Here is a 23,833-nt window from a genome sequence, read left to right as displayed (position 1 = left end):
TTGGGGGCAGTTACCGTTCTGGTTGATCTAATTGGCCGAAATGTGCATGTCTAATCTGGTGAGGCAGCAGGGTGGGACTTTCTTCTAGAGGCTTTAATAGAAAAGAAATGGTTGTAACGTGGATTAAAACGGTAAACAAATGCAGTGATTTTCACATGAGAAAGACTTACAGCACAGAAAAACCCGCTGCACTTTCTCACCTTGGTCTTGGGCCGTTGGTTAACGTTTTAATCCACGTTACTTCCGCCATTTTTTCTATTAAATTCGTTATACTGTTCTACATTACAGTGATCCCTTGCTATAACGCGGTTTACTTTTCACGGTTTCGCTACTTCACGGATTTGCATCGTGCATTATGTTCTTCATTCTGATTGGCTAAAATGTCACTCCGCTTCTTCTCTACCTGTGCGTCAATAACGTTGCAGTTTAATATGTACACGTACGTAAAACAGCTTGCAAAAATTAAATTACATACGTGCAAATTATCCTGCAATTTCGAGTTTCTCTAAAACCCATAGAAAAAGAGCGACAACAACTGCCTATCACTATGCTCTTCTCCCGAACAAACACACCTGCACCGCGGGCTTCAAAAGAAGAAAACATTGCAGAGCGGAGTCAGGATGCAGCGGCTCAGTCTGAAGAACAGTGAAATACACCTGAGTCACTATTTGTCTGACTGTACTTTGTATTTTTTTCATAATCATTTTACATTTTCTCCCGTTTAATCCAATTTCTCGGGTCGCGGTGGGCGGTGCTGATCTCCGCAATTTGAAGCTTTCTCTTCACATCGATGATTCAAATTATTATTTGACAGTACAGTACAGAAGTTATTTGTTGAAAAAAACGTTTCTAAAGTACTTTTATTTGTGAAACAAATGCTTGAGCCTGTAAAATGGTTTGTTCTTTCTTTTCAAAGTATAATAGAGTATTTAATTGTATAATAATTGTAAAAAAATATAAAGATTTCTGCTTCACAGACTTTGTCTATCACGGGTTCTTTTTGAAGAAAAACGAGGGTTTACTGTATTCACATATCTGCACCTTTGTACTGTGTGTGTGTGTGTGTGTGGGGGGGGGGGGGGGGGTCTTCTTTCACGTCGTCTCCTCTCTCCGTACCGTTTTCATGCAGTTCTCTCCTAGGTTCTCTTTACAGAAGTCACACAACAACACATTAAGGCCGCTCCGTACATTTTGGAGAACATTTAAGGCTTTCACCCTATGGTTGTGAAAGTACCGTACTGTACATAGAAACTATGATAAAAGGCAGAGAGCCGCATGCAGCTCAAGAGCCGCCTGTCAATCCACCCCCTGCTCTAAAAAATGAAAGTCCCGCCCCGCTGCCTCGCCAGATTAGACATGCAAAGTCCGGCCAATCAGATCAACCAGAACGGTTACTGCCCCGAAGTGACAAACACACCCCTGAATACCGCCCCCAAGTGACAAAAATGCCCCCTTAACACTGTGCGAAAATCCTGGTGATGGCGCAAAGGAGAACTGACCGCACAGGATCACCGCTCAGTTAGGAATGCAGGCCTGCGGCTGTAAAATACGGAGTCGCTCGGTTAGAATTGCGCCTGCACGGTTGTAAGTTTAACTTACTCAGTTCCTGAATACACCCGCTCAGTTGTCTTTACGCCCTTTCACTTTATGGCAGAGATGAAATGCCATAGTTACAGCTTTTCAATTTTCCATGAATGATTTAAGATAAAGTATAGCTGCAGAGCATCATCTTGTTCTGTTGCAGAAAACAATCATACCTCGAGAATGACAGTGCAGATGAGTTTAACACACTGAATGATGGCGTCCTGGCCCCCTGATATCGTCACCTCTCTCTCTGTGGAGTTGGGGAGGAGGTCTCCTGCTACCTGGACCTGAGCACCTGTGGTCTGCAAAGAGAGTAATTATTGAGTCTTTGCAAAAACCTTCCATGTGAAGCAGCAAGCTCTGATGTACAGTCATGACACACTGTCAATGGGAATCAAAGACAGTGAAGATGGTACTTTAGTACAGTTTCAAACTCACCCAAACATTGATTTTATTAAAATTTTCTAACCATGTGGACATAGATGTTGTTGGTCCTGCAACCCAAAGTTCAATAATATGATTCACCCGATGGATGAACTGCGCTTTTAAATATGTTATTTCACAGTAATACAATTATTTCTTATCACTGAAGTCTGCTTTGCTTTGACATAAGACAATACATAACATTTCAGTAACAGATGGAAATTCATGATTTGGTGATTCACAATTTATTAAGAAAGCTCAATGGTTCAGCCCGTAGTTGCCAGCAGAAGACTGAGAGCAGGTTCACAGGCCAGCAGAGAGACAGGACAGGTTGGCAGCCGTGCATGAAGAACCAGCGAAAGGTCAGCTGATGATCAAGCACTAAGCGGCAAAATGAGCCGGGTTTTCAACTGTTAGAATGTGATGAAACCAGCTGCAGGTGAGTGGGAGATGGGACCAGTAAGGGAGTCAGAAACTCCGCCTAGCTCATGCAGAGTGAAGGACACACAAGTACAGCAATCCTGACATTTACTCCATCTGCTCACTGGTTCCCCCCTGAACTCCAATCCATAACAGCCAGACAGCTACAGCTTCTCAACAGAAAGATTGCTCTTACTAACAATAAATACATCCACTATCTCATCTACTTCTTTAAATACTCTATAGTTCACACAAAATGACTGTACTACTCCTGGACCAATCAAAATAACATTAAAAGCACTTTTTTCTCACACACTAAGACCCGTGATTCTCCTTTAATATTTTGTAAGGAGAAAATTCATAACATCCAAAATCAGGTGCACCTCAACACCTCAGCTGTTCCCTCAGCTGCACCCATTTCATCCTGATTAAAACCATCTGCTCCCAGCCCTCCTTCCGTCACCTTCGGTGTGCCCCAGAGCTCAGTCCTGGGGCCTCTTCTGTTCACTAGCTACGTATATTCTACCTTCACTAGCTAGATCCAGTTCAATTGCTTTGCTAAAGACAGCCTTTTCACTTTCCAGCTGCCCTTCTACCATTAAATCCTGGTTCACCAATGATTTCTTTAAATGTAACAGTGACTTTAGTAACTTAGTAACTTTAGTAACTTGAGTTACTCTTTTTAAAATAAACTGTTTCTCTAAACATGGATGGCTCCTTTGTACTGTATAAAGTCACTCGGTCAGGGCATTTTCAACTTCACAGTAATAACTGTCTCCGCCTCTGCTTCTCTCCCCACTAGTTATGTCCAGAAGTCACAGAGCCTTTGAGTTGATGTTTTTTTGAATTATTATGCTTTTAAATGTTGTGTTTTTGTTCTTATATGGTGGTTATGGTACTTGTCAGAGTTTCTTGTGCAGCGCCTTGAGTTGCTGGGATACACTGGCAACAAAAAAACTGGCATACAAATAAAATGACATAAATTGACATATTTATGTGACATGACATGTGACTTGCTTGAACCGAGCAATAACGTGAATATTTCCAAACTTGGGATTTGAGATTTCAAGGTTTAGACTTGAGATGTATAACTCTCACATTGGTGACTAAATTCTACCTCTGGAACTTGGTGAATTAGAGTAAAATGGTATTTTGTGAGGAATGCAAGCTATAACAAATTTCCCACGTTTGTTTTAGTTCTACATCTCTTTAGCACAGACCCACCTCTCGAATCTCTTTGATCTTTGAACCACCTTTACCAATAAGAGAACCACACTGACTGGCTGGGATTACAAGCCGCAAGGTGACTGGAGGCTTGTTGCTCACAGTTCCATTGGCTACCAAGGCAGTCAGGTCCTGCAAAAATGAGAGTGAAGACAATTGATTCATACTCAGCATTCAAGAAATGTTGTTTTTTACTATAATTCTATTCAACTATTCAATCATCAAAGAGCAACAAACGTGTAGCTACTAACCACCATCTATTCGTAGGTCTACACAGGCAAAAGTCACTGTACATTTACATGGATGCTGCTGTTTAAATACTAAAAAAATACTTTCAGTTTCTCTTACGGTAACTTTTATTCTACAGATTGGAATTTCCATTTCTATACTAAAACTATAAATCCAAGAAACATTTAGATTATACCAGTAGAAGGAGAAAGAAAAACATGTAAGAATCAGTTTACTATAATATTGAGGTCAGGAGACTGAGACGGCCACTCCAGAACCTTCCCCTCTTTCTGTTGAAACCAATGGTTGGTGGACTTGGCCTTGTGTTTTGGATCGTTGTCATGTTGAAATGTCAAAGTGCGTCCCATGCGCAGCCTCCAAGGTGAAGAGTGACAGTTTTCCTCCAGCATCTTCTGATAACATGCTGCATTCATCCTGCCATCAATTCTGACCAAGTTCCCTGAGCCTTTGTAGCTCACACATCCCCAAACCATCATCCACCCACTTCCGTGTTTCACAGCAGGAACAGTGTTCTTTTCATCGTCGGCCTTGTTGACTCCTCTCAAAATGTAGTGTTTAAGGTTGTGGCCAAAAAGATCAATCTTGGTCTTGGACCTTAGTCCAGAAGTTTGGAGGCATGTCTTTGTATTGTTTGATGTTTTGTAACGTCTTATTCATTATCAGAGTTAATGGGGGGAAAAAGTGGGGTTGTGTTCTTTCAGGGGATGCAGCCTAACACCCCTGCTTCAAAGTATGATTACAGATATTGTCTCTTTCAAAGACAGATTCTCCATTATGCCTTGGGCTGTAAAGCCTGAGCTGTGCTCGTCTCCAGTCAGATGTTTAGTCTTCATGATCTCCAGGAGAACAGGATTTTGGACCTGGTTCCTCAAATTCTTTTATTTATTTATTTTTTGCTCGCCTTGTCCAACAACTGAGCAAGCAGATGAGAGCTAAAGGCCTCATGTGTTGGAAATATTTTACTGTTACAATAGGGGGTAGTGAATTTTCAGACACACAAGGTGGATATTTAAATAAACTCATTTTGTATTTAAAGCTAAACTTTTGTATTTATCATATTTCTGTGTGTCTCTTTTTGGACTGGACAGAAGAGAAAAAGGAGGGTGGGATATTAGAAATGAAGGACATGGTCACAAAAAAGGAAAAAAAAAAGGTAAAATGGTCAGAGGATGAATAAAGAAACACATAGGAGGGGGTAGACCAAAAAACAAAAAAGGGACAACAAATTGCTTATATTACCAAATGTAATAATAAATATAATAATAATAATAATAATAATGGATTCGATTTATCTGCGCTTTTCCAGACGCTCAAAGCGCTTACAATGTGTCCATTATTCATTCACTCCTCATGTATACTTGGTGAAGGTAGGCGTGGCTGCCAGTTCGCGCCTAAGGTCCCTCTGACCATCACCGCAACATTCTTATACATTTACACACCAGTGGAGCCACACCTTTACTGTAAATGTTTACCAAAAGTTTGGGGCCTGTCTACAGACACTCTTAACCACACATTCAAAAACTACAAATATAATGTTAATGTTGGCTGCAAAAACCCTCACATGCATGCAAATCTACACATACATGCTACAGATACAGATCAACTCACATGCAATACATAAATGCATTCAAGCAAACACATGTCAAACATAAATTATGCCTACAAATATCCTGTCTCCTGTCTGTGTAGAGGTTAATGTACACCTGCATTCAGGTGAGTGTGTTTTACTGTGGACAATGATCTTACAGAATGTAGGAAGTAAAATAAAAGAGGGGTAGCACCTGGTGATCAGTCCTAGAAGTGCAGGGGCGTAAAACAGGAACATTTGCAGGCTCCAGCCAGAGAAAAGTCCCCCTGCTGTGCCCAGGGTCTACCACAAGACCCCACCCAACCGAGAGTCTCAAGAGGCCCAGATGAGGGCCCCACTCCACCCGCCCCCGTCCCACCACTGACACAAACGAGAGGACCCCCTACAAACAACCTCATGATGCTACAGGCAACCAGCAGCCTGCACAGTGGAGAATCCAGCAGAGAACAAAAGTAGGGGCAAATAACTTCCACCCAGGAGGAGGGCTCAAGCAAGACCTGTGTGTTCCTGACCAGAATGGTAAGCCCAGACCGACCAAACTGCCTTGATGAAAGACGGTAGAGGGGCCCAGAACATAAATGCCAGGACCAGAACCAGCACTGCCAAGCTTGGATGTGACATGTCAGCTTTGTGTTTATCAAAAAAGGCCCTGGTTTCACACAGAGTGGTTTGCCAACAGTTTTGCGGAGCTCTTCAATACAAATACACTGGATCTCTCAACATCTTCCGTGTCTTTCATAAGGAGGGCGAGAAAAACTTTTGACGATTGCTCGCAGCAGGAGCGTGAGTGGGAGTTTATAAACCCCAGTTTTTCTAATATCCGTTGTCCAGCGACTTTGACATGGGTTATAACAAAGGTGGAGGACGCACATTTGAGGCATGAATCGCGTTGGTGTGAACGGACAAATGATTTTAATAAAGTGCGCAGAGGGAGGACGGGGGGGCCAATCCACGACACAAACCATGGCTAGTGATCCGTATGCACTCTTAGTAGCTTCCCACGGGATCCTGTGTCAAACGGTGTAAAAAGTGACTAAAATAATGAAGAAACATGAGTCTGTCTGGCATCAGCACCACTGCTTTTCAATACAACTCCCATGATACAATGGGTTAATGTGACATCGTCTCCTACTGCGCTGCTGTTAACTGTCATGAAACACAACAAATGAAAACATCTGCTCTAACAGTACTTTTTGATAAAATCAGGTAAACAGTTTATTTCACTTTCATGGTTTGTGTTGGAGAACAAAGGAATTGAGTCAGAGATTCCAGTGTTTGGTCCAAAGTCATCTGTCATACAAAAACAACTGCTCTCTAATCTTTGAAAGACAAGTTCCGTTTCAGACTTCAGTCATTTTTTTTGCTATAATGTATGTGCATATGGACTTGTTAAGATGAATGCACGGGTTAGTGTCTGTGGTAACTACCTCCTCCAGTTTAAAGGTGATCATGGTGAAGGCTCTGAACACACAGTCTGTCGGTCCCGAAATGGTGATGATCCTCTCTGGACAGGAGCCTTCTGAGATGTTGATCCGAGCGCCACTCTGGGATGGAAGAAGAAGGGGGGAGGAAAAGATGAAGGTTAAGGAGCATGTGAATAATTTATTGGATGGAGGAGGGGATTTAATGACAGACAGAGAAAGGTGAAGTAAAGGAGAAAAAGAAGGGGGTGGGGGGTTACATCGTGTAGGAGAATTATGAAACACCATCAAGGAAAGGTGATCAGTGGAAACACAGAGGTCATTTAAAACAAAGTGCAAGGGAGAGAGGGTTTTAAGGGGAGAAAAAAGCTCATGAGTGGGAAGAAGAGTTTCATAGGTCTATTTAAGAAAAGAACAACCACACCTTATCTCCTACAATCCAGGGGATTTCCCTAGAATGCTGGAGGAAAGAGGATTACAAAGAGATGGAAGAGTGAAGGAAGTGAAGGAAGCTGAGCATGTAAAAAAGAGCAAGACGGCCAATTGAAGGTCAGTGTAAAAGAGGAAAAGAAAAATGGAAATGAAAAAGATGGATTGATTTATGTAAAATGTGAAAGATAAATATTATGATGTTGTTCTTAGAAAGATAAAGGAGGGAGACTATTATAAATGTGAGACCAGAATATAAAAGCACAGGATTATGGAAAGGAGAGCGTGTTAGAAAAAGGCAGAGAGAAGAAAACTCCACCGCAGCAGGCAGGCAAACTCGAAACTTGAAACTACAATAACACAAGAACTGAGGAACATCAAACTATGGACCAGCACAGGAGGAAGGGAAAGACAGGACTTAAATACAGAAGGACAAACGAGACACAGGTGACAACAATGAGGGCAGTTGGGGACCAAAGTAAAACTCGAATAGAAAACACAAAACAGGAAACCCTACAAAATAAAACAGGAAAATAACTCAAAACATGACAGAACAAATAGAGAACCAAAACACAAAAGTAAAGAAACTAAAACCGTAACATAACCCCCCCTCAAGGAACCCATTGAGGTTCCAAAAGAAAGCCAAGAAGAAGGGGCCCGGAGGACAAACTATAAGGGGCAATAAAGTCAGGGAGTTTGGGGGACGGCCGTGAGGCCGCGCTGTCCGGCAAAGCAGAAGTGAAACAAGCGCGTCAAGCTCGGAGTCCGGAACAGGCGGGTCAAGCCAATAGTAGGCTGGCGGGTCAGGCTCAGAGTCCGGAACAGGCGGATCAGACCAGCAGTTGGCTGGCGAGTCAGGTTTAGATTCCGGAACTGGCAGGTTAGGCTCAGAGTCCGGAACAGGCGGGTCAGGCCAGCAATCGGCTGGTGGGTTAGGCTCAGAGTCCAGAACAGGCAAGTTGGGCTCGGAACCTGGAACTGGCGGGTCGGACCAGCAGGCGGCTGGCGTGTTGGGCCAGCAGGCGGCAGGTGGGTCAGACCAGCAGTCGGCTGGCAGTTCGGACTCGGAGTCCGCAACAGGTGGATTGGACCAGCAGTCGGCTGGTGGTCAGGCCAGATACCAGCAGGTGGCTCGGGCCAGGAGTTTGGAACCGGCAGCTCGGGCCAAAAGTAAGTCTGGAACTGGCGGATCGGGCCAGGAGTCTGGAACCGGCGGCTGGGGCAGCAGTCGGCCGGCAGTTGGGGCCAGCAGTCTGCCGGCGGTACGGGCCAGGGTGCGTCTGCCCCCCCCCTGAAGCAGGGACGAGTTGTGGTGCATCCGGCACCCCCTGGAAGCAGGGACGGGTTGGGGTGCGTCCGGGACCACCATAGGAACCGAGCCGGGACATCGAGGAAGGCGGCGGAGGGGGCAACGGCCCACTCCTACAGAGACGACTCCAGTCGGAGAAAGAGGCGGGGAACTGGACCCAGTCCTCTCCGTCTCCCGGCAATATGCTTCCAAGATCCGCATGTCAAGCTCCCCTGGCTAAAGGAAATCGTCCGGCTGGGGTACATCCAGTTCCGCCCCAGGACTGGGGAACTGGGACCGGTCAGGGTTCCACCGAAACCTGGTCCTACCTGCCTCCAGGTCAGTTCTTGCTGCAGCTCTGAGGTGAGTCCCTAAGGGTAAGCTGTCACCAGAGAGGTGCACATCCAGTGTGTGCGTGCCGCCAGAGTCCGGAATTCTAGCGAGTAGCCGGCTGCGGTCTGTAGGTCTTCTTGATGCCATATAGCTGTTCACCGGAGTCTTTGCTGGATGGTTAAACACCTCCTGAAGCTGCTGTGTGAGTGCAGCATATGAAAGGTAACGATCCAACAGTCCGGAGTGCAGCTATCCACTCTCACGCTACTCCGGTCAGGAGGGAGCACACCAGCGACACTTTAGCATATTTTGTGTTATAAGAGGCTTGATTGTCGGCGCAGAGATAGAAGACAAGGAGCCCCACACATTGCTCTGTGTCCATACTGAATTTGTCCGGAAGGGCCATTCTCGGTCCCAGTGCGTGAGCGAGCGTTGCTCTAGGCGCGCCCCCCCCGCTAATGACTGAGCAGTGGCGATTAGACCACCAACAAAGTAGCAAACCCCTGTGGGGTAAGAACTCCTACTGCTGGATCCCTGTTTGGCGAAATATTCTATCACAAGACTAGGTAGGTGGCTGGATCAGAATGCATTAAGTTTATTAGTTCAGCTAAAAGTCCACAAAGCTAAATCAGGGTCAGGCAGGCCGGGGTTGATAGCAGGCATTAAATCATCATCAGAGAAGAGGATCCAGGATCCAGGCGAGAGTCGGAGCAGCCGGCAGCCAAACTGAGTCAGAAACAGGGTCATGAGACAGAATCAGGTCCAAATACAACGCTGGGTAAGGAAGGTAGAGTGGCACAAGCAATACTTCGCACTGAGCTTCAGTCAGTGCAGTGCTTAAGTATGCTGTGTTTCATCAATGAATGATAGATAGGTGTGCGCCATCCATGAAGTGTGCGCTGGGGGTTGCTGGGAGTTGTAGTGTGGCTGGAACTCTGGGGAAGGCTTCCGCCGTTGACCAGAGGGGGCAACAGAGCTCTTACTTCTGACTAATACAGTTGGGCAAAATGACAAGAAAATAACTATGCAGTCACATAGGTGAGAATGTGCAGGAAAAATGACACAAAACAAGGCAAAGTAAAGGCCCGTACACACCGGGACGAATATTCGCCAGGCGTTATTCGCCAGCGTTTTTCGCCACGTTTTTTGTGTTCACACCCAGGCGATTTTCGCTGACGAAGAGCCGAGCGAACATGCAATTTCATTCCCTGACATTAGATGGCGCTTAATGTAAACAGAAATACTCCCGTACACAAGGTGGCGCTGCGCAACTTTAGGCTTCTTAAAGTCGCTTTTCACTCAGAAGAAGAGAGCAAGTATTTACGCGCTAGTCAGAATAATACAAAGAAAACATGAATATTTCAAGTATCAGTAGCTCCAACTGGTGCTTGGTTCGGGGATATTTTAGAATGTCCGTCATTATTTCTTCGCGGCAGTGTAGACGCTACTTGACGTCTATCTTCTTCGCTGGTATGTGTGCTCAGCAAGGCAGTTTTGTGTTTGAGCGCCCCCAATTTGTTTTTTACTGTAATTTCAGAAGCTCCAGACACGTGTGCAAAAGCGGCATTCTCATTGGTCGAATAGATTTCGACGCGACGCGTCGAAAAAAAAAAACGAACCCGAGGCGTTTTTTTGGAAAAAAAAAACAAACCCGAGGCGTTTTTTTTTTTTGACGCTTTGACGCGTGGCGTTTTTTCGCGTCGTTGTGCACACTCTCATTGGTGCCCTTTGTTTAGTCACGAGGCGTTAATTTTCGCCGACGAAATTCGTCCCGGTGTGAACGGGCCTTACGACGTTTTTTTAGGGTAAAATAAAAAGGTAAACCTAAAAATAAAGAAGGCCAATTATACCCTGGAGTTTTAAGTGTTCCAGCTATTTGGGCTATGTATACACCATAAACAGGCCTGTCCATCATATCTACTCCAGGCTGCTGTCTGTCACTTCTTGTTTGTCCATTTGATGGCCTGATGTGACTGGTTGCAAAGCAGGCAATTCAAAATCCTGACTGACTTGCTAACACACCAGCACTACAATATGGGATTTGTAAAATGAGCATGAGGTTGGCTGACAGTTGGTGCTTTGCTGTGCTCCAAACATAATTACACTACTGTCTAGACTGGTTTTCAGGCCAAAGTTTGACATGTACGCCCTCTAATCATTAACTAGAGGTGAAAAAGCATTTTAGTCCAACTCAAACCAAAGCAGAATGTTTTTGCAAAAAAAAAAAAGCGCACATGTTGTCCCACTAAGTCTCATCAAAAATGCTACAATAAAGGTTTGTTGTAAGGAATGTCACACATAAGACTGAGTTCAGTGTTGTTAATGTTCTGAAAAAACAGGTTCTTTCAAAATGAAACACTTCAAACTCAAAAAGCAAACACTTCAAGTTTTTCTTCTGTAGTTCGGGGTCTATTTTTCAATGAAGTGACCTAAAATAGTGCAGAATTCTTACAAATAGCAAAACATTGTAATAATGGTGTGTTACTGTCAGGTGTAACTACCGATGAGGTGCTTTCACATTGCAAGTCTTTGCAGCTATCGATCCGGATTTTTGTGCATTCATGCAGCTTTAGCTGTGCTCGAAACACCAAATAGAAGGAAGACTAAATATAAAACCAAGATTTGAATGTTTTTTTGTCTAATACTGTCTTTCTTATTTTCTTTATTTTTCTAACTTTTTAAAATAGTAAATTTAGAATGTTTGAAGCTCTGCTATTTTGATCCACTCAGCCTGTACACTGCTGTACAACAAAACTTTACCCAAACTGGATCACATTTCTGATCTAACACTATCTGTGTTTCCATTGAGTATGAAATTGTGCAAATTGGATTTAGGACAAAAAAATTCACCTAACATAAACATGACCATTGTGAAAAAACTCACATTTTTTGGAAAAAGGTTTTTGCACTTGGAGGAGGTGGTTTTGGAGGCGTATTAAAATTGACATATTTTTGCAAAGTTGCACAGGAAACACTTTTTTGAATTACTTGAGTCACATGACCCACAACCGGATGGCAATGTGCTTCTTGGTAGGTGGTGGCTGCTTTGAGCGCTGCACAGCGGGCGCCACAAGAAGTCCCACAGGGTCACACAGGGTCACACAGCTCATCAAAAGTTGAGCGTGTCATGTGGATTTTTTGGATCCACAGCTCTAAGATCCCCACCCATCATTTCCCAAAATGGCTTCATCTTTAGCTGCTCCCACATGTAAGGAGCTCGCCGCTCAATGGCCTATGAGGCAGACGCAAACATCTCCTTTGAGAGATGATGATGAGCACTAGTGCTGTGGCAGAAATTCGAATGTTTCTGCTGTAAATCAAAGTATTGTTCACATCCGTCGCCGTGTTTTTGAATGACTTATCGTGTGAGTTGGTTTGTTTTTATTCGCATTATTATGATTTAAAGGACACAATGTAATTGCAAAATTGTGTTTTTTCAACATTCCTAGAATTTCGATAAAGTTTTGCTCATATGTGTCATGGAAACGCAGCTAGTTTTATTCTCTTTCAATTCTTTATCTTTTGAAAATAAAGATAAACAGGTACAGTTTTCGTTTCTGCCCATCTGTTTAGAAATTCGCGTTGTGCAATCTGCATGTGTCACCACTTGAGCAACACGCAGCTTATGGACTTTTTTTTTACTTTTGAACAGTAAGACACATCATTCTTTAGTTTTTTTTCAACAAAATGTATTTGGTTCTAGAATGCTATTTATAGGACAGCTTTGGACTGTTGGACTGAAAAGTTGTACAAGCTGAAAGATGAGAAATTCCCTCAATGAAAGACCTTTCTGTCTCAAGTTTGTCTTTAATGGTTATTTTGGCAGCCATTCCCTGGAGTCCATATTTTGTTTGTCAAGCAGCAGCTTTCTGGAACATGGCTAATATCATTCCTGTGTGCGTAACACAAGTTGACGTGTGAAGCTCAAGCTCATGTTCATGTTATTATTGTGTTGAAATAAACCAAACCATTTCTGCTACGATCACTGATCTATAGCAGGGGCGTATCCGGCCTGCCAGATGGTTCATTCCTGGCCAGTCATGAAGAGTAAAAATTTTAAGGGTGTTTAAAAAAAACAAGCACGTTTCTAGTCCATTCCTGTGGCGAGTTCAGATTTTTAAAAGAAATAACCGAAATGCGCAATTCCACCACTAGGGGGAGCAAAGGAAAAGCAAAACAGGTGAATGGATGGAGCAGTGACAGACACCTTATTGCAGACAAGTTGGAGCAAACATCCAATCCATTTTTGGATTGTGAACTTATGGAAAATATGAAGGATGCAGAAGTGTTGTACCCCAAAAAGCAGTCTACCTCTGCCAACATGAGTCTGTCAAGGATTACGATTACACAACATCTCTGAGGTGACTTGGACGGCCAAATGAAGGAATCCATTCATTTATTGCATTTTCTGTTGTTGTGATGAAAGCACCGACATCACAGATGAATAAAGTTGTGCATATTTATTAGAGGTGTTGAGCAGACCGTCACAGCGGAGTTTCTTGAGTTGATGGACAAAACAACAGCTGATGACATAGTCAGCTCTCTAGTTACTGTGCTGGACAATGTTAGAGTGAACTGGTCACATGATGTCAGTCTGGTCACTGATGGCGCCCCATCAAAGCTCAGGAAGAAGGCAGGTGTTGCCACAAAATTCTGGCAGCAAACCAGGAAAAGACTCTTGGAAATTTCATTGTGTTTTGCACACTTGAATGACAGTAAATGTGTTTCTGCACAGGATTTAGCGACACGAAGCCCATCGAGATGACTGTTGTTGTGAATTTGGGCTATACAAATAAAATTGAAAAATTGATTTGAATCCTGACATTGATGGACTGGCGAAATTTCAGGAGAGAAACACGGTTAACTCCAAATTCTTGTAATGCTCTCATATGTTTGCAAGTAAGATTTAGTTTAATTTACATTGATTTGCACATTTACATTCTAGGCAGCCCCTCTTGAGTTTATTATCTGGATTGCTTCAGTGTCAGAAGTCAAATATTCAGTCTGTGTAAAATTGAATAAACCCATTTTTTTTAAGTGAAATGCATCTTTTTTCAGATCCATTGGCCTCTGTGAATTAATGTGTAATAATAAGGGGTTAGGCTACCATGTTGGCTGAGGCAATGTTTTCCAGCTGTTGTTTTGCTTTTATGTTATGGTCCGGCCCACTTGGGATCAGACAAGGTGAATGTGGTCCCTGAACCAAAATGAGTTTGACACTCCCGATCTATAGACTTTTGACAAGAGTCACAGGGTTTTGGGTCTAAACTTAATTTCCAGCTGTGTAATGTGTTTTCCCTTTTAATTTGTTATTCATTTTAATTTCTTTCACACCCAAATGTTTCTGAGGATTGAACATACTTACATTTTAGTCAAAGCTATCATACAAACAAAAAATAAACACTTTTTAAATGAAGGTGCTATTTATTGAGACCTTGGTAAAAAGTGATTAGTCCCAATTTACTATTGTTTATTATTTTTGGCACACTTAAACCAAGTTACCCCCGACCAAGTTACCCCCGGCCACACTGCCTTGCCCACACGTTTTGGGCAAGGCAGCAATGCTTTCCACTTCCAGCGGTGGCAAGCAACTCTGACGCATAGTTTCCAGTTCAAATAGCTGAACTCCAAAGGACCCCAACCTTTTTTAACTGTCCACAAACCGGTGCTGGTCAGCGGCCCGAAGGGTTGGGGACTGCTGGTGCACCCCACTCTGTCCCAACGACCCCATGACTCCAAAAGGGATGGAGTGCGTTTGAAAGATGGATGAATGGATGAGACCAGTGGTCAGGTTTGGAGTCACTTTTCACAGAAGTCCACGTAGGTTTGTTAGTAATGAACAACTTTATTTTAATATTGCAGATGTGTTAACCTGGATTATGCTACAATATTTTAACTTGATAATTTGAAAAATGTAAGTGTGACAAAAATGCAAACAATTAAAAAATCAGGACAGAGGTAAACACCTAAAAAACATTCTATAATTGTGGTATTCAAGTCAAAGATTTACTTCAAAAGGTGATTGCTTCTTTTTTGACTTCACACAGTTACATTGGATCATGATGCAAAGCTTGTCATTAATTATTGGGAGGTGAAGAATGACAGAAAAAGATGAAGGTTAGTGTTGTGAGTTTGAGCTTCTTACCTCTTCTCGTATTCTCTTCACAGTTTCTCCTTTCTGCAAACACAGAGAAAATTGACATGTGACATGGTGTCCACAAAAGACTTTAAAAGCATGTCCTACAAAAACGTTTAGGGAAAATGTTTGTGCATTTAGGGACTATATATATGAGAAAAAAGCCTGAAGGATGCACAGGATCATTGGCAGTTTGGGAATTATTAAGGAGAAGCAGTGCATCATGTGGCAAACAGAACTGTCAATGTAAATAAGAAGAATGTTTAAATTCCCTTTCTATATCTAGAGAGGATTAGAAGACAACAAATTTGAAACATTTGCAAAAACTGCTTTGCAAATATAAGGATTATGTCTTTTTTTCATTTTCACTCAAGTCCATTAGGATTTTCTCAGTGGCCTTCAGTTGCTTGGCAGCTTTTTATGCCAAAGAAACCCTGGAGAGAAGCTCCTGCTTTGCATGCAGACTGACTGTGTCTGTGTCACAGATAGTATGCTCATGGTAAGCACACAGAAAGAGTAGAACTTGTAATATTCCCTAAAGAGAATCAGCCTTGTTGTGGATTTAGAAATGTGCAAATTATAAAGGATGGGGTAGAGGGCAATGGTCACATCAAGGCCTAGCTGAGTTAAAGGAGAAGATTTTTTTTGTGAAAAGGTCTCTATTTAAATAGACACCAAGTCTTTATGAGCATCTTCCAACCTAAGCAGACTTATTTTATACATTTTTATTAAGTATTTAGTTTGGGGCCCGTAGAGTGTTGGGGGCCCCAGGCGATCACCTACTATTGCCTAATGGTAAGTCTATCAATGGTTAATAAATGTTTTTATGGTCTTGGGCTTTCTTATTTTACCGATCTGCTTTTAAGATTTGAACACACGCTGACCCTATTATGACGTCCTGTTTCAACATAAAACAACAAAGATAATTGAAAATCGTCTGTTATATTAGCATTAGAACTTTGAGTTCAGTTCATATAAATGTAGACATTTTTCATTTTTGAGACATAATTGATTTTTACAGAATGGTCTTTTCTCGCAGCTTGAACTTTGTTGACGGTCCCTTGGCAGCCCTCTCGCTGCTGTTTCTCATTTACAGTTCTCATTAACAGGCAGAAAAACAATCTCTTTTCTTTTGAAATGCGTTTGTAGTTCACTCTCTCTGTTAACACAAAATTTCAATTTTTGTCAGAAGAGTTAATGAGGCCAGAAGTCCAAATCTATGAATATCTTTCTAACTTTACCAAACTCACTTAGCTTAGCCTCCCTTGCTTCAGCTCATAAATCCACTAATCAATGACTATTACTGTTATTTCTTATATTATTTTATTGTTACTTTATTATTATTTATATACTAATGTTTTTTCTTACTCCAGTGCTTCCTCTTGGGGATCCATTGTTCTGGGGCATTACCGGCTCCACCTGTAGGGGGTGCTGTTGCTGTGGTGCTTGCTCTCATTAGGCTGGCTGGGGTTCTGCTCTGTGGGCTTATAGCCGTAGAGTCGGCCCTGAGCTGCTTTGTTGGGGGGGCGATGTGTCAGTGACCCCCGTGGTCGGGCTAGGCCTTGGAATAAATGGATCCACATTATACTGTTTCTGCACTCCAGTACTAAGACAGACGTTTTCTTTAAGCTGCAGTTCTTATGTTTTTGTTCAGAGTAATATTGAGGGAACTGGGTGAGTGGAGGGAGGAATCTGGTGAGGGAGGAGTGCCAACTGTGTTTCCTGTTTTAATTAATTTTCACCGACTATTTTATTTGCTTTTATGTAAAGCGATTGTGTTTTCAAAAGGAATCAAAGGCGCTATATAAATAAATGAAGTTTGAAGTTTGATATCTGGCTCTGCTGAACAAAAGAAGAGAACCAGAGAGAAGGAGAGGGACTATTAATTAGGAGAAGGTCAGAAAGATAAGGAGGAACTAGGTTATAGAGGGCCTTTGAGCTAAAAAGCAGGAATTTGAATTTGATTCTGGAGGTTAAAGGTAACTAGAGGAGCTGCTGTTGAACGGAGGGTGATATGACTAAAAGATCGGGGTTCTGGAGATGATGCAGGCAGCTGAGTTCTGGACCAGTTGGAGCTTATTGAGGGTTTTTTGGGGAGAACAAAGAGGAGTGGATTACAAGTGACCAGACTGTGAACAAAAGTGGAAGGCAAGGGAGGGGGAAGTTAAGAAGAAAATGGGCGGACCGAGCAACATTACTGATATGAGATTGACAAGAAACCTGAGGAATATGTAATTTTCTTTTTTCTTTTGGAGGTGAAAAAGGGGCAGAAATAATATAAAAATACTTGTTCTTCTCACTGCTCCTTTCCAGTCATGGAGATGTGTGGACCTACGTGGTGTGCTGAATATGTTAATGTAATGGAATATTCTTCATGAAAGGAATAAAACAAACAAGCAAACTGTCCAAGATTACACCCGAACTCTTGACCTGCAGGGAGGGGGAGACTAAAGATGAGTCTGTGGGAAGAAAAAACTTGTAACTTTGGGTGTATTTGGAACCAACAAGAAGAAGTTCGGTTTGATCACTATTAATTTCAGGAAATTTAAGAGGAACCAGTTTCTGATTTCATAAAGACAGGAGGAAAGGGAGGACGGTGGAAGAGAGGAGTCAAGTTTACTAGATCAACAGAGTTGGGTGTCATCTGTGAAACAGTAAAAATGTATATTAAATTTGTGGAACATAATGCCAAGGGGTAGGAGGTAAGTGGTGAAAAGAACAGGACCAACGACAGAACCTTGGAGTACACCAGAAGAAACAGATGAGGGCTTTGATTTAACTGATATAAGTTAGATGAATTGGGTGCAGCCTGAGAAGTAGGAATGACACCAATGGAGGGGGTGGGTGATGCTGAAGGAGGAGAGCCTACGGAGGAGGATAGAGTGAGATGTAGTATCAAAGGCCGCTCTCAGATCAAGGAAAAGGTCATTAGTGATCTTCAGCAGAGCAGTGCTTGAATCCTTGAAGAAGATTTTTTCGCTTTAAGTGATCATGAATTTGAGAGGCAACTGTTTTCTGTAGTATTTTGGAAATGAAATGAAGGGAAGGTTAGAAATTGGACACAGATTACTGAGGATACTGGGATCTGAGCCGGTTTTTTCAGGTTTAACAGCTGCAGTTTTGAACAGAGATGGGACAAAACCAGATGTTAGTGAGGAATAAATTATACCGGGAATAAGCAGAAGGAGAGATGCGAGACAGGCTATAACTAGGGATGTTGGGAGAGGATTGAGATAAAAGGATAAAAGGTTGAAAGTTGGGATTTTAGGCTGAGGGAGAAAATGTCTCTGTGATCAGACAGCTGAAAGGAGCAGAACGTATGATTGACAGACGAAAGAGTAAAAAGGGATGGCAAGGAGGAAAGGAGCCGAGATGCTGATGGATCAGTTACATTTTAATAAAAAACGACAGGATCGAGTTGCAAGTATCACTACAAAAAAAAGGACAGTGGAGACTATCAGGGGGATGGAAAATGTTATTCATCAGGGAAAAAAGAGAGTTTTGGAGTGGCCTTTGTTTGCCAAGATGAATCCAGAGAAGTCATTTGTTTTGTGCCTGAAACCAAGTCTTTATACTGCATGATGTGGGACTTACAGATTTTTTTTATGAATAGTTAGGTCAGTTGTTCTACAGAGTGGCTATAGCTAGTGACCTTCGGCTTTCATTTGATGAACCAGATCAGATTTGGTGAAGGAAACAGCTGAGTATTGACAGGAGCGACAGGGTTGAGAGAATCAAAAAGACAGTTATTGTTCATCAGGGTTTGGAGGATTTGAAATAGAAATCTCACATATAAGTGAGTTAAGTGTGTTCAGATTCATATTTTGAACATTTTGAAAAGAAATGAGGCGGTAGGTTTTAGTGACAGAAAGGATGAGGGACGTGTTAAATGACACGATAAAATGATCAGATAGATGAATTTCATCAGTGGAGCAGTTAATGGGGGTTAATGTAGAGCAGCTGACCAAGACTAGATATGTAATTTGGTACGGATAGGAGAACTGACATGTTAGTTAAAGTTGAGGCTGTCCAAATATGAGCTGAAGTCTATGGTGAGGGGAAAAAAGCCATTGTCAAAGTGTACATTAAAATCCCCCATCACAATAATATTGGGTGAGAGAGATGAAAGGTGTGTAAGAAGAGTACCAAGTTCATCCAAAAAGTTGCTGTTTGTTTTCAGGGGATGTTAGACCAGCTATTCTAGTTGAAGTGGGTCCAGGAAGCATGCAGGCAAAGTGCTCCATGGAGCTGAATGAAAAGATCTCAGCTGGAAGGACTTTCGCAACAAATAATCGCAAGACCCGAGCAACGAGGATGTCCAACGTAAGCAAAGATCGGAAGGCTCGAGTCATTGAGTTGTTAAAAATCATTTGGATACTGGCAAGTTTTTGTTAAGCAGAAATAGTTAAACTTACGCCCTGCATCAGCTTACCCTTGCTGGAATGTGAGCAGATGTTAATAAGAACGAAGTTGACAATAGCGGTGTTTTGGTTTAAAGTTTCAAGAAATTTAAGGAGATCCAGTTTTTTATTTCATAAAGACAGGAGGAGAGGGAGGAAGGTGGAAGAGAGGAGTCAAGTTTACTAGATAAAAAGAGTTGGATGTCATTTTTGAAACAATAAAAATGTATATGAAATTTGTGGAACATATTGCCAAGGGGTAGGAGGTAGGTGGTGAAAAGAACAGGACCAACGGAAGGATCGAGTCATTGAGTTGCTAAAAATCATTTGGATGCTGGCAAGTTTTTGATAAGCAGAAATAGTCAAACTAGGGCTAGCCATGGTTGCCGGTCTAGCCACGTGGGGTATCGCGCTATGGTCCCCAATGTGTCTGGTGTTGGGAGGAGGACTACAAATGAATGACCAGTAGGAGCAGATGGGTTTATTTATGTATTTTTCCCTGACTTGTTTGATTTTTACATTGCATTTTGTCTCTTGCTTGCTGGAAATCAACAGTAGTAGACTGATTCGTCGTATTACTTGAGAAAAAAAGTGGTGGTTAGGAACTTACCTTTCCAATAATGCTTCCCACTTCCTGTGGAGGAAAAGCACAAAAAGGAAGTGTTATCAATCCAGACCATTGCTTATCCTACAATCTTATTTAGCCCTAAACAAAGATCTATTGATTAATATGAGGGTGGTCATCGCATTAAATTGTCAGGAAAAAAAAGTGGCAGATACAATATTTTATAATTTTTTGTCAGAGCTGCACAGTGGTGTAGTGGTCAGCACTCTCACTGCAGTAAAAAAGGTTTTAAGTTTGGCTGGGACCTTTCTATTAAAGAGTTTGCAAGTTCTCCTTGTGCATGATGGTTTTTTCCGGAAACGCAGCCCAAAAACATGCTTCATAGGTTAACTGGTGAATCTAAATTGTCCCTTTGGTTTTGAATGTGTGCGTGGTTGTTCCTTTGATGAACTGGAAAAAGGGTGAACACCACATTCATTGTACTGGCTCCAGGACGTCCTCTTAATAGTTGTGCTTGTTTTCTGAGAAAGCCGGGTGAAATCAGCATCCGTTTCATCCCTTCGTCCCCTGTCTGCTTCGTCTCTTTGCGTTGGTGTTCTTTTTTCTGGACCTTTGTGGGTACAACTATCTTCAAATTACTTAAAAGGTTGATTTTCCCCAAAAAGAGAGCTGACCATGCCTTTTAAGAAACCCCAGGAATACGAAGACCTCAAAAATACTCTTGACATTATTCAAGAAACGCTGAAAAGTTTTATGGAACAAGTGTCGGCTAAGCTAACGCCACTTTGGGAAATGATGAGTTCCGAAGATTTCGAGCTCAAAACGAGCAGCGAGAAAACCGGGTCGAGATTCTGGAGACAAGACTGGACGATGTGGAACAGCAAGTAAGGATGAATAATGTCATTCTCACTGGATTACCGATCAAGCCTCAAGCGAAGCTGAATGCAGCAGGAGCTAGCACTGCTAATGCTAGCGTAGCTGGCAGTGCTTATACGGAAATCGGTGCAGTGTCTTTGGAGCAGCAAATACATTCATTTCTCACATCTAAAGGGATTTCCCTGGATCTCAATACCATCGAGACCTGCCACCTGCTCCCCAGGAGAAAGGAGACGGATAAACCAGCGATCCTCATCAGGTTTGTGAATCACAAACACAAGCTAGCTTTGATGACCCAAAGGAAACAACTTAAAGGTTCGGCTGTTTATCTGAACGACCATCTGACCAGAAGGAATCCTGAAATCTCAAAACATGCACGGCTTCTCAGGAAGCGTAAGCAGATTGAGAACACTTGGGTTAAAGATTGCAGGATTTACGTCAAACCGCTCGGTCCAGATGACCGGTCCAAGGATCTGGTTGTGACCACCATGAAGGACTTTGAGATATGTTTGACCACGGTCGTCTGAAACAACATGGAGTAATAAACCAAAGAGCCAAATAATTTCAAGAAATATGACACCTGGATTCCTCACTTTCTCTGTATGTCTGAAGTCACCTGAATAACAGCAGAGTTCTAACCTGTAGACAACTTGACCTCAACTTTCACCGTCGCTGATATCAGCTGAAGAAGGATATGGACCTGAATCTAATGTCTGCAGACATAACATCGAAGAAAACTATTAACTGTTTTGAACCCAGAAGAACGGCTGTTATCAGTAAAAGAAGAAATACCAACCTTGGACAATCGACAGTTATGGACCCATTCATCTTCTTCCATTTTATCCCTATTGGGGTCACAGGGCTGCTGGAGCCTATCCTGGCCACTTATGGGCAAAGGCAGGGAACACCCTGGACAGGTTGCCAGTCTTTTGCAGGATCACACATATCACACACCCATCCACTCTCACACTCACACCTATGGACAATTTAGAGTAACCAATCAACCTATGAAGCATGTTTTTGGACGGTGGGAGGAAGCCGGAGATCCCGGAGAGAACCCACGCATACACGGGAGAACATGCAAACTCCACACAGAAAGGTCCCCCATTGATGTTCTGTTTCAGGTCCCCCAGCTGGGACTTTGAACCGGGGGCCTTCTTGCTGTGAAGCAAGAGCACTAACCACTGCGCCACCGTGCAGCCCATGTTTGCCTGTCATTTTTTGATTCTTCATTTTCATACCTTTCCATGCATGAGGAGACGAAGCGTAAGTGTGACCCCCATGGCCCCGTTTCCAAACTCCTGTTCGCAGCTCATTGCAGAGGTGGTAGTGTGGTGTATGGAGGTGTGGGTAGACTCTGCTGTTAGGAGACGCATGAAGGTCCAAGGCCCGGGTCGTATCGAGCTATCTGAAACACCACAGGGAATTCTGCTGAGTGTTCAGTGATGAAGCCTTGGAGACCCCTTGAGCTATTAGACAGGTGTGGAGGCAAGATTTGGAACCTAACAAGGGGACCAGATCTGTCTCAATGGTGGCAAGAAGTGGGCATATACCTTCAGTCTTTTCTGCTCTGTGGACAAAAGAGGGAAGAAAAAGAAGAAGGTTATCTTATGACATTGTGTTTTGGGTTCTTGGGTCCTGAGCACTGTGATGTTACTCTTTAAACATGAAGTTCTGTACAAATAAAACTGCTTTTGCTACAATTTACTTCTCTTTCAACTTGTACTCAAATAGCAGCTAATGCTTCATTTACCATACACTCATCATTGTACATTATTGTCATCAGCATAAAATTCCATGCATATCGTAATTGCATCACGAAGGATTTGTAAGCAACACACATTTATGACATATGTGTGACTCTGTTGTAAACTATTCTCAACCCAAGCTCGAGTTGTAAGCAAAGCTGTCAGATGACAAAGCTTTGTCTCCCCCTTTGGTCACCGGTGGGAGCCATCCCCAGATTATTAAGTCACTACATTTCCCAGCTGCCCCAGAGCACAGTTCCCGGATGCTGCTCACTTGACTCTCATTGTCAATCCCCCACATCAGACTTAAGTAGAGCACAATTGTTTGCCTCTGCCTACATACCGAGCATTCTCTCCTGCTCTGTCTTTTCATGTTCCTGATCCTGATCCGACTCTATCTGCCTGTCGCCTGCTCTCGACCCATGCCTGAACTATGACTATTCTAAGCCTGCTCCCTGATATTGTTATGCCCGTCTCTGACCTCTGCCTGCTCGACCCTGCTTTAGCCCTGTGGACTTTGGCTGTATATTTGGCCTGTCATCCTTTCTTTGCAAATCAACCTGCTGGACGTGGAACCAGCTGTCTGCCCATTTGTGACCAAGCATTCATCCCAACTGACAGACAGACAGACAGAGATGGGGTACCTGGGGGCAAAAAGTGAGCCAACTTGTACAAGACAGGCACTTGACTCACTACATCTCCCATCACATGAACAGCACTTTTGTGATGTGTATCCTGTACAGACAGCCTGTAACTATCAATAAGGCATTCCATGTATGTCCGTGATCTGAGGACCATCAGGGGGGCCCCTTTTGGCTTAACTAAAACTGATGACGGGCAAAGCTTCACTCTGTTGGTCTAAATCACAGTGGGTAATGTAGTATCCACATTCTATCTGTGTGTTTACTATTTTTGGAGTAAAAAATTGGTGTCCCTGCTGAATTTAAAAATAGATCAAATAAGTCTACACAACCAAAGGCAGGCGCAAACTGGAACAACTTCAAAGGTGGGTGCATTTATTGTTTTTAGGAAAAGGAGAAGACACTATGAGAGGCAACAAAGAGAGTACATGTTCTCGGCTAATGTTAATACTTTGGAATGTCAGGAGTAAAAATGGATACAAAGATAAAATATGCATGCAAGATTTTT

At 42.7% G+C, this 23,833-nt stretch overlaps 1 protein-coding gene across 2 annotated transcripts in view; it reads right to left on the bottom strand.

Annotated features, from left to right (window-relative positions):
* LOC101172970 (poly(rC)-binding protein 4-like) overlaps positions 1-23,833 on the bottom strand; it is an 87,388-nt gene that overhangs the window by 29,375 nt on the left and 34,180 nt on the right. Inside the window, exons 2-8 of one of the 2 annotated variants that reach the window (XM_023954805.1) lie at positions 22,490-22,506; positions 22,178-22,344; positions 20,106-20,129; positions 15,105-15,137; positions 6,916-7,032; positions 3,652-3,783; positions 1,758-1,886 (exon numbers count right to left, since the gene is read on the bottom strand). In XM_023954805.1, the coding sequence (XP_023810573.1) occupies positions 1,758-1,886; positions 3,652-3,783; positions 6,916-7,032; positions 15,105-15,137; positions 20,106-20,129; positions 22,178-22,312 (570 nt within the window). In that variant the 5' untranslated portion in view covers positions 22,313-22,344; positions 22,490-22,506. Of the gene's footprint in view, positions 1-1,757; positions 1,887-3,651; positions 3,784-6,915; positions 7,033-15,104; positions 15,138-20,105; positions 20,130-22,177; positions 22,345-22,489; positions 22,507-23,833 lie in introns of those variants that run through there. The other variant, XM_023954806.1, reaches the window with a different exon arrangement.

Source organism: Oryzias latipes, chromosome 5 (genome assembly GCF_002234675.1).
Source record: "Oryzias latipes chromosome 5, ASM223467v1".
Lineage (NCBI taxonomy): Eukaryota > Metazoa > Chordata > Actinopteri > Beloniformes > Adrianichthyidae > Oryzias > Oryzias latipes.
The sequence above is the reverse complement of the archived record's forward strand: the minus strand, read 5'-3'. Positions and strand labels throughout refer to the sequence as shown.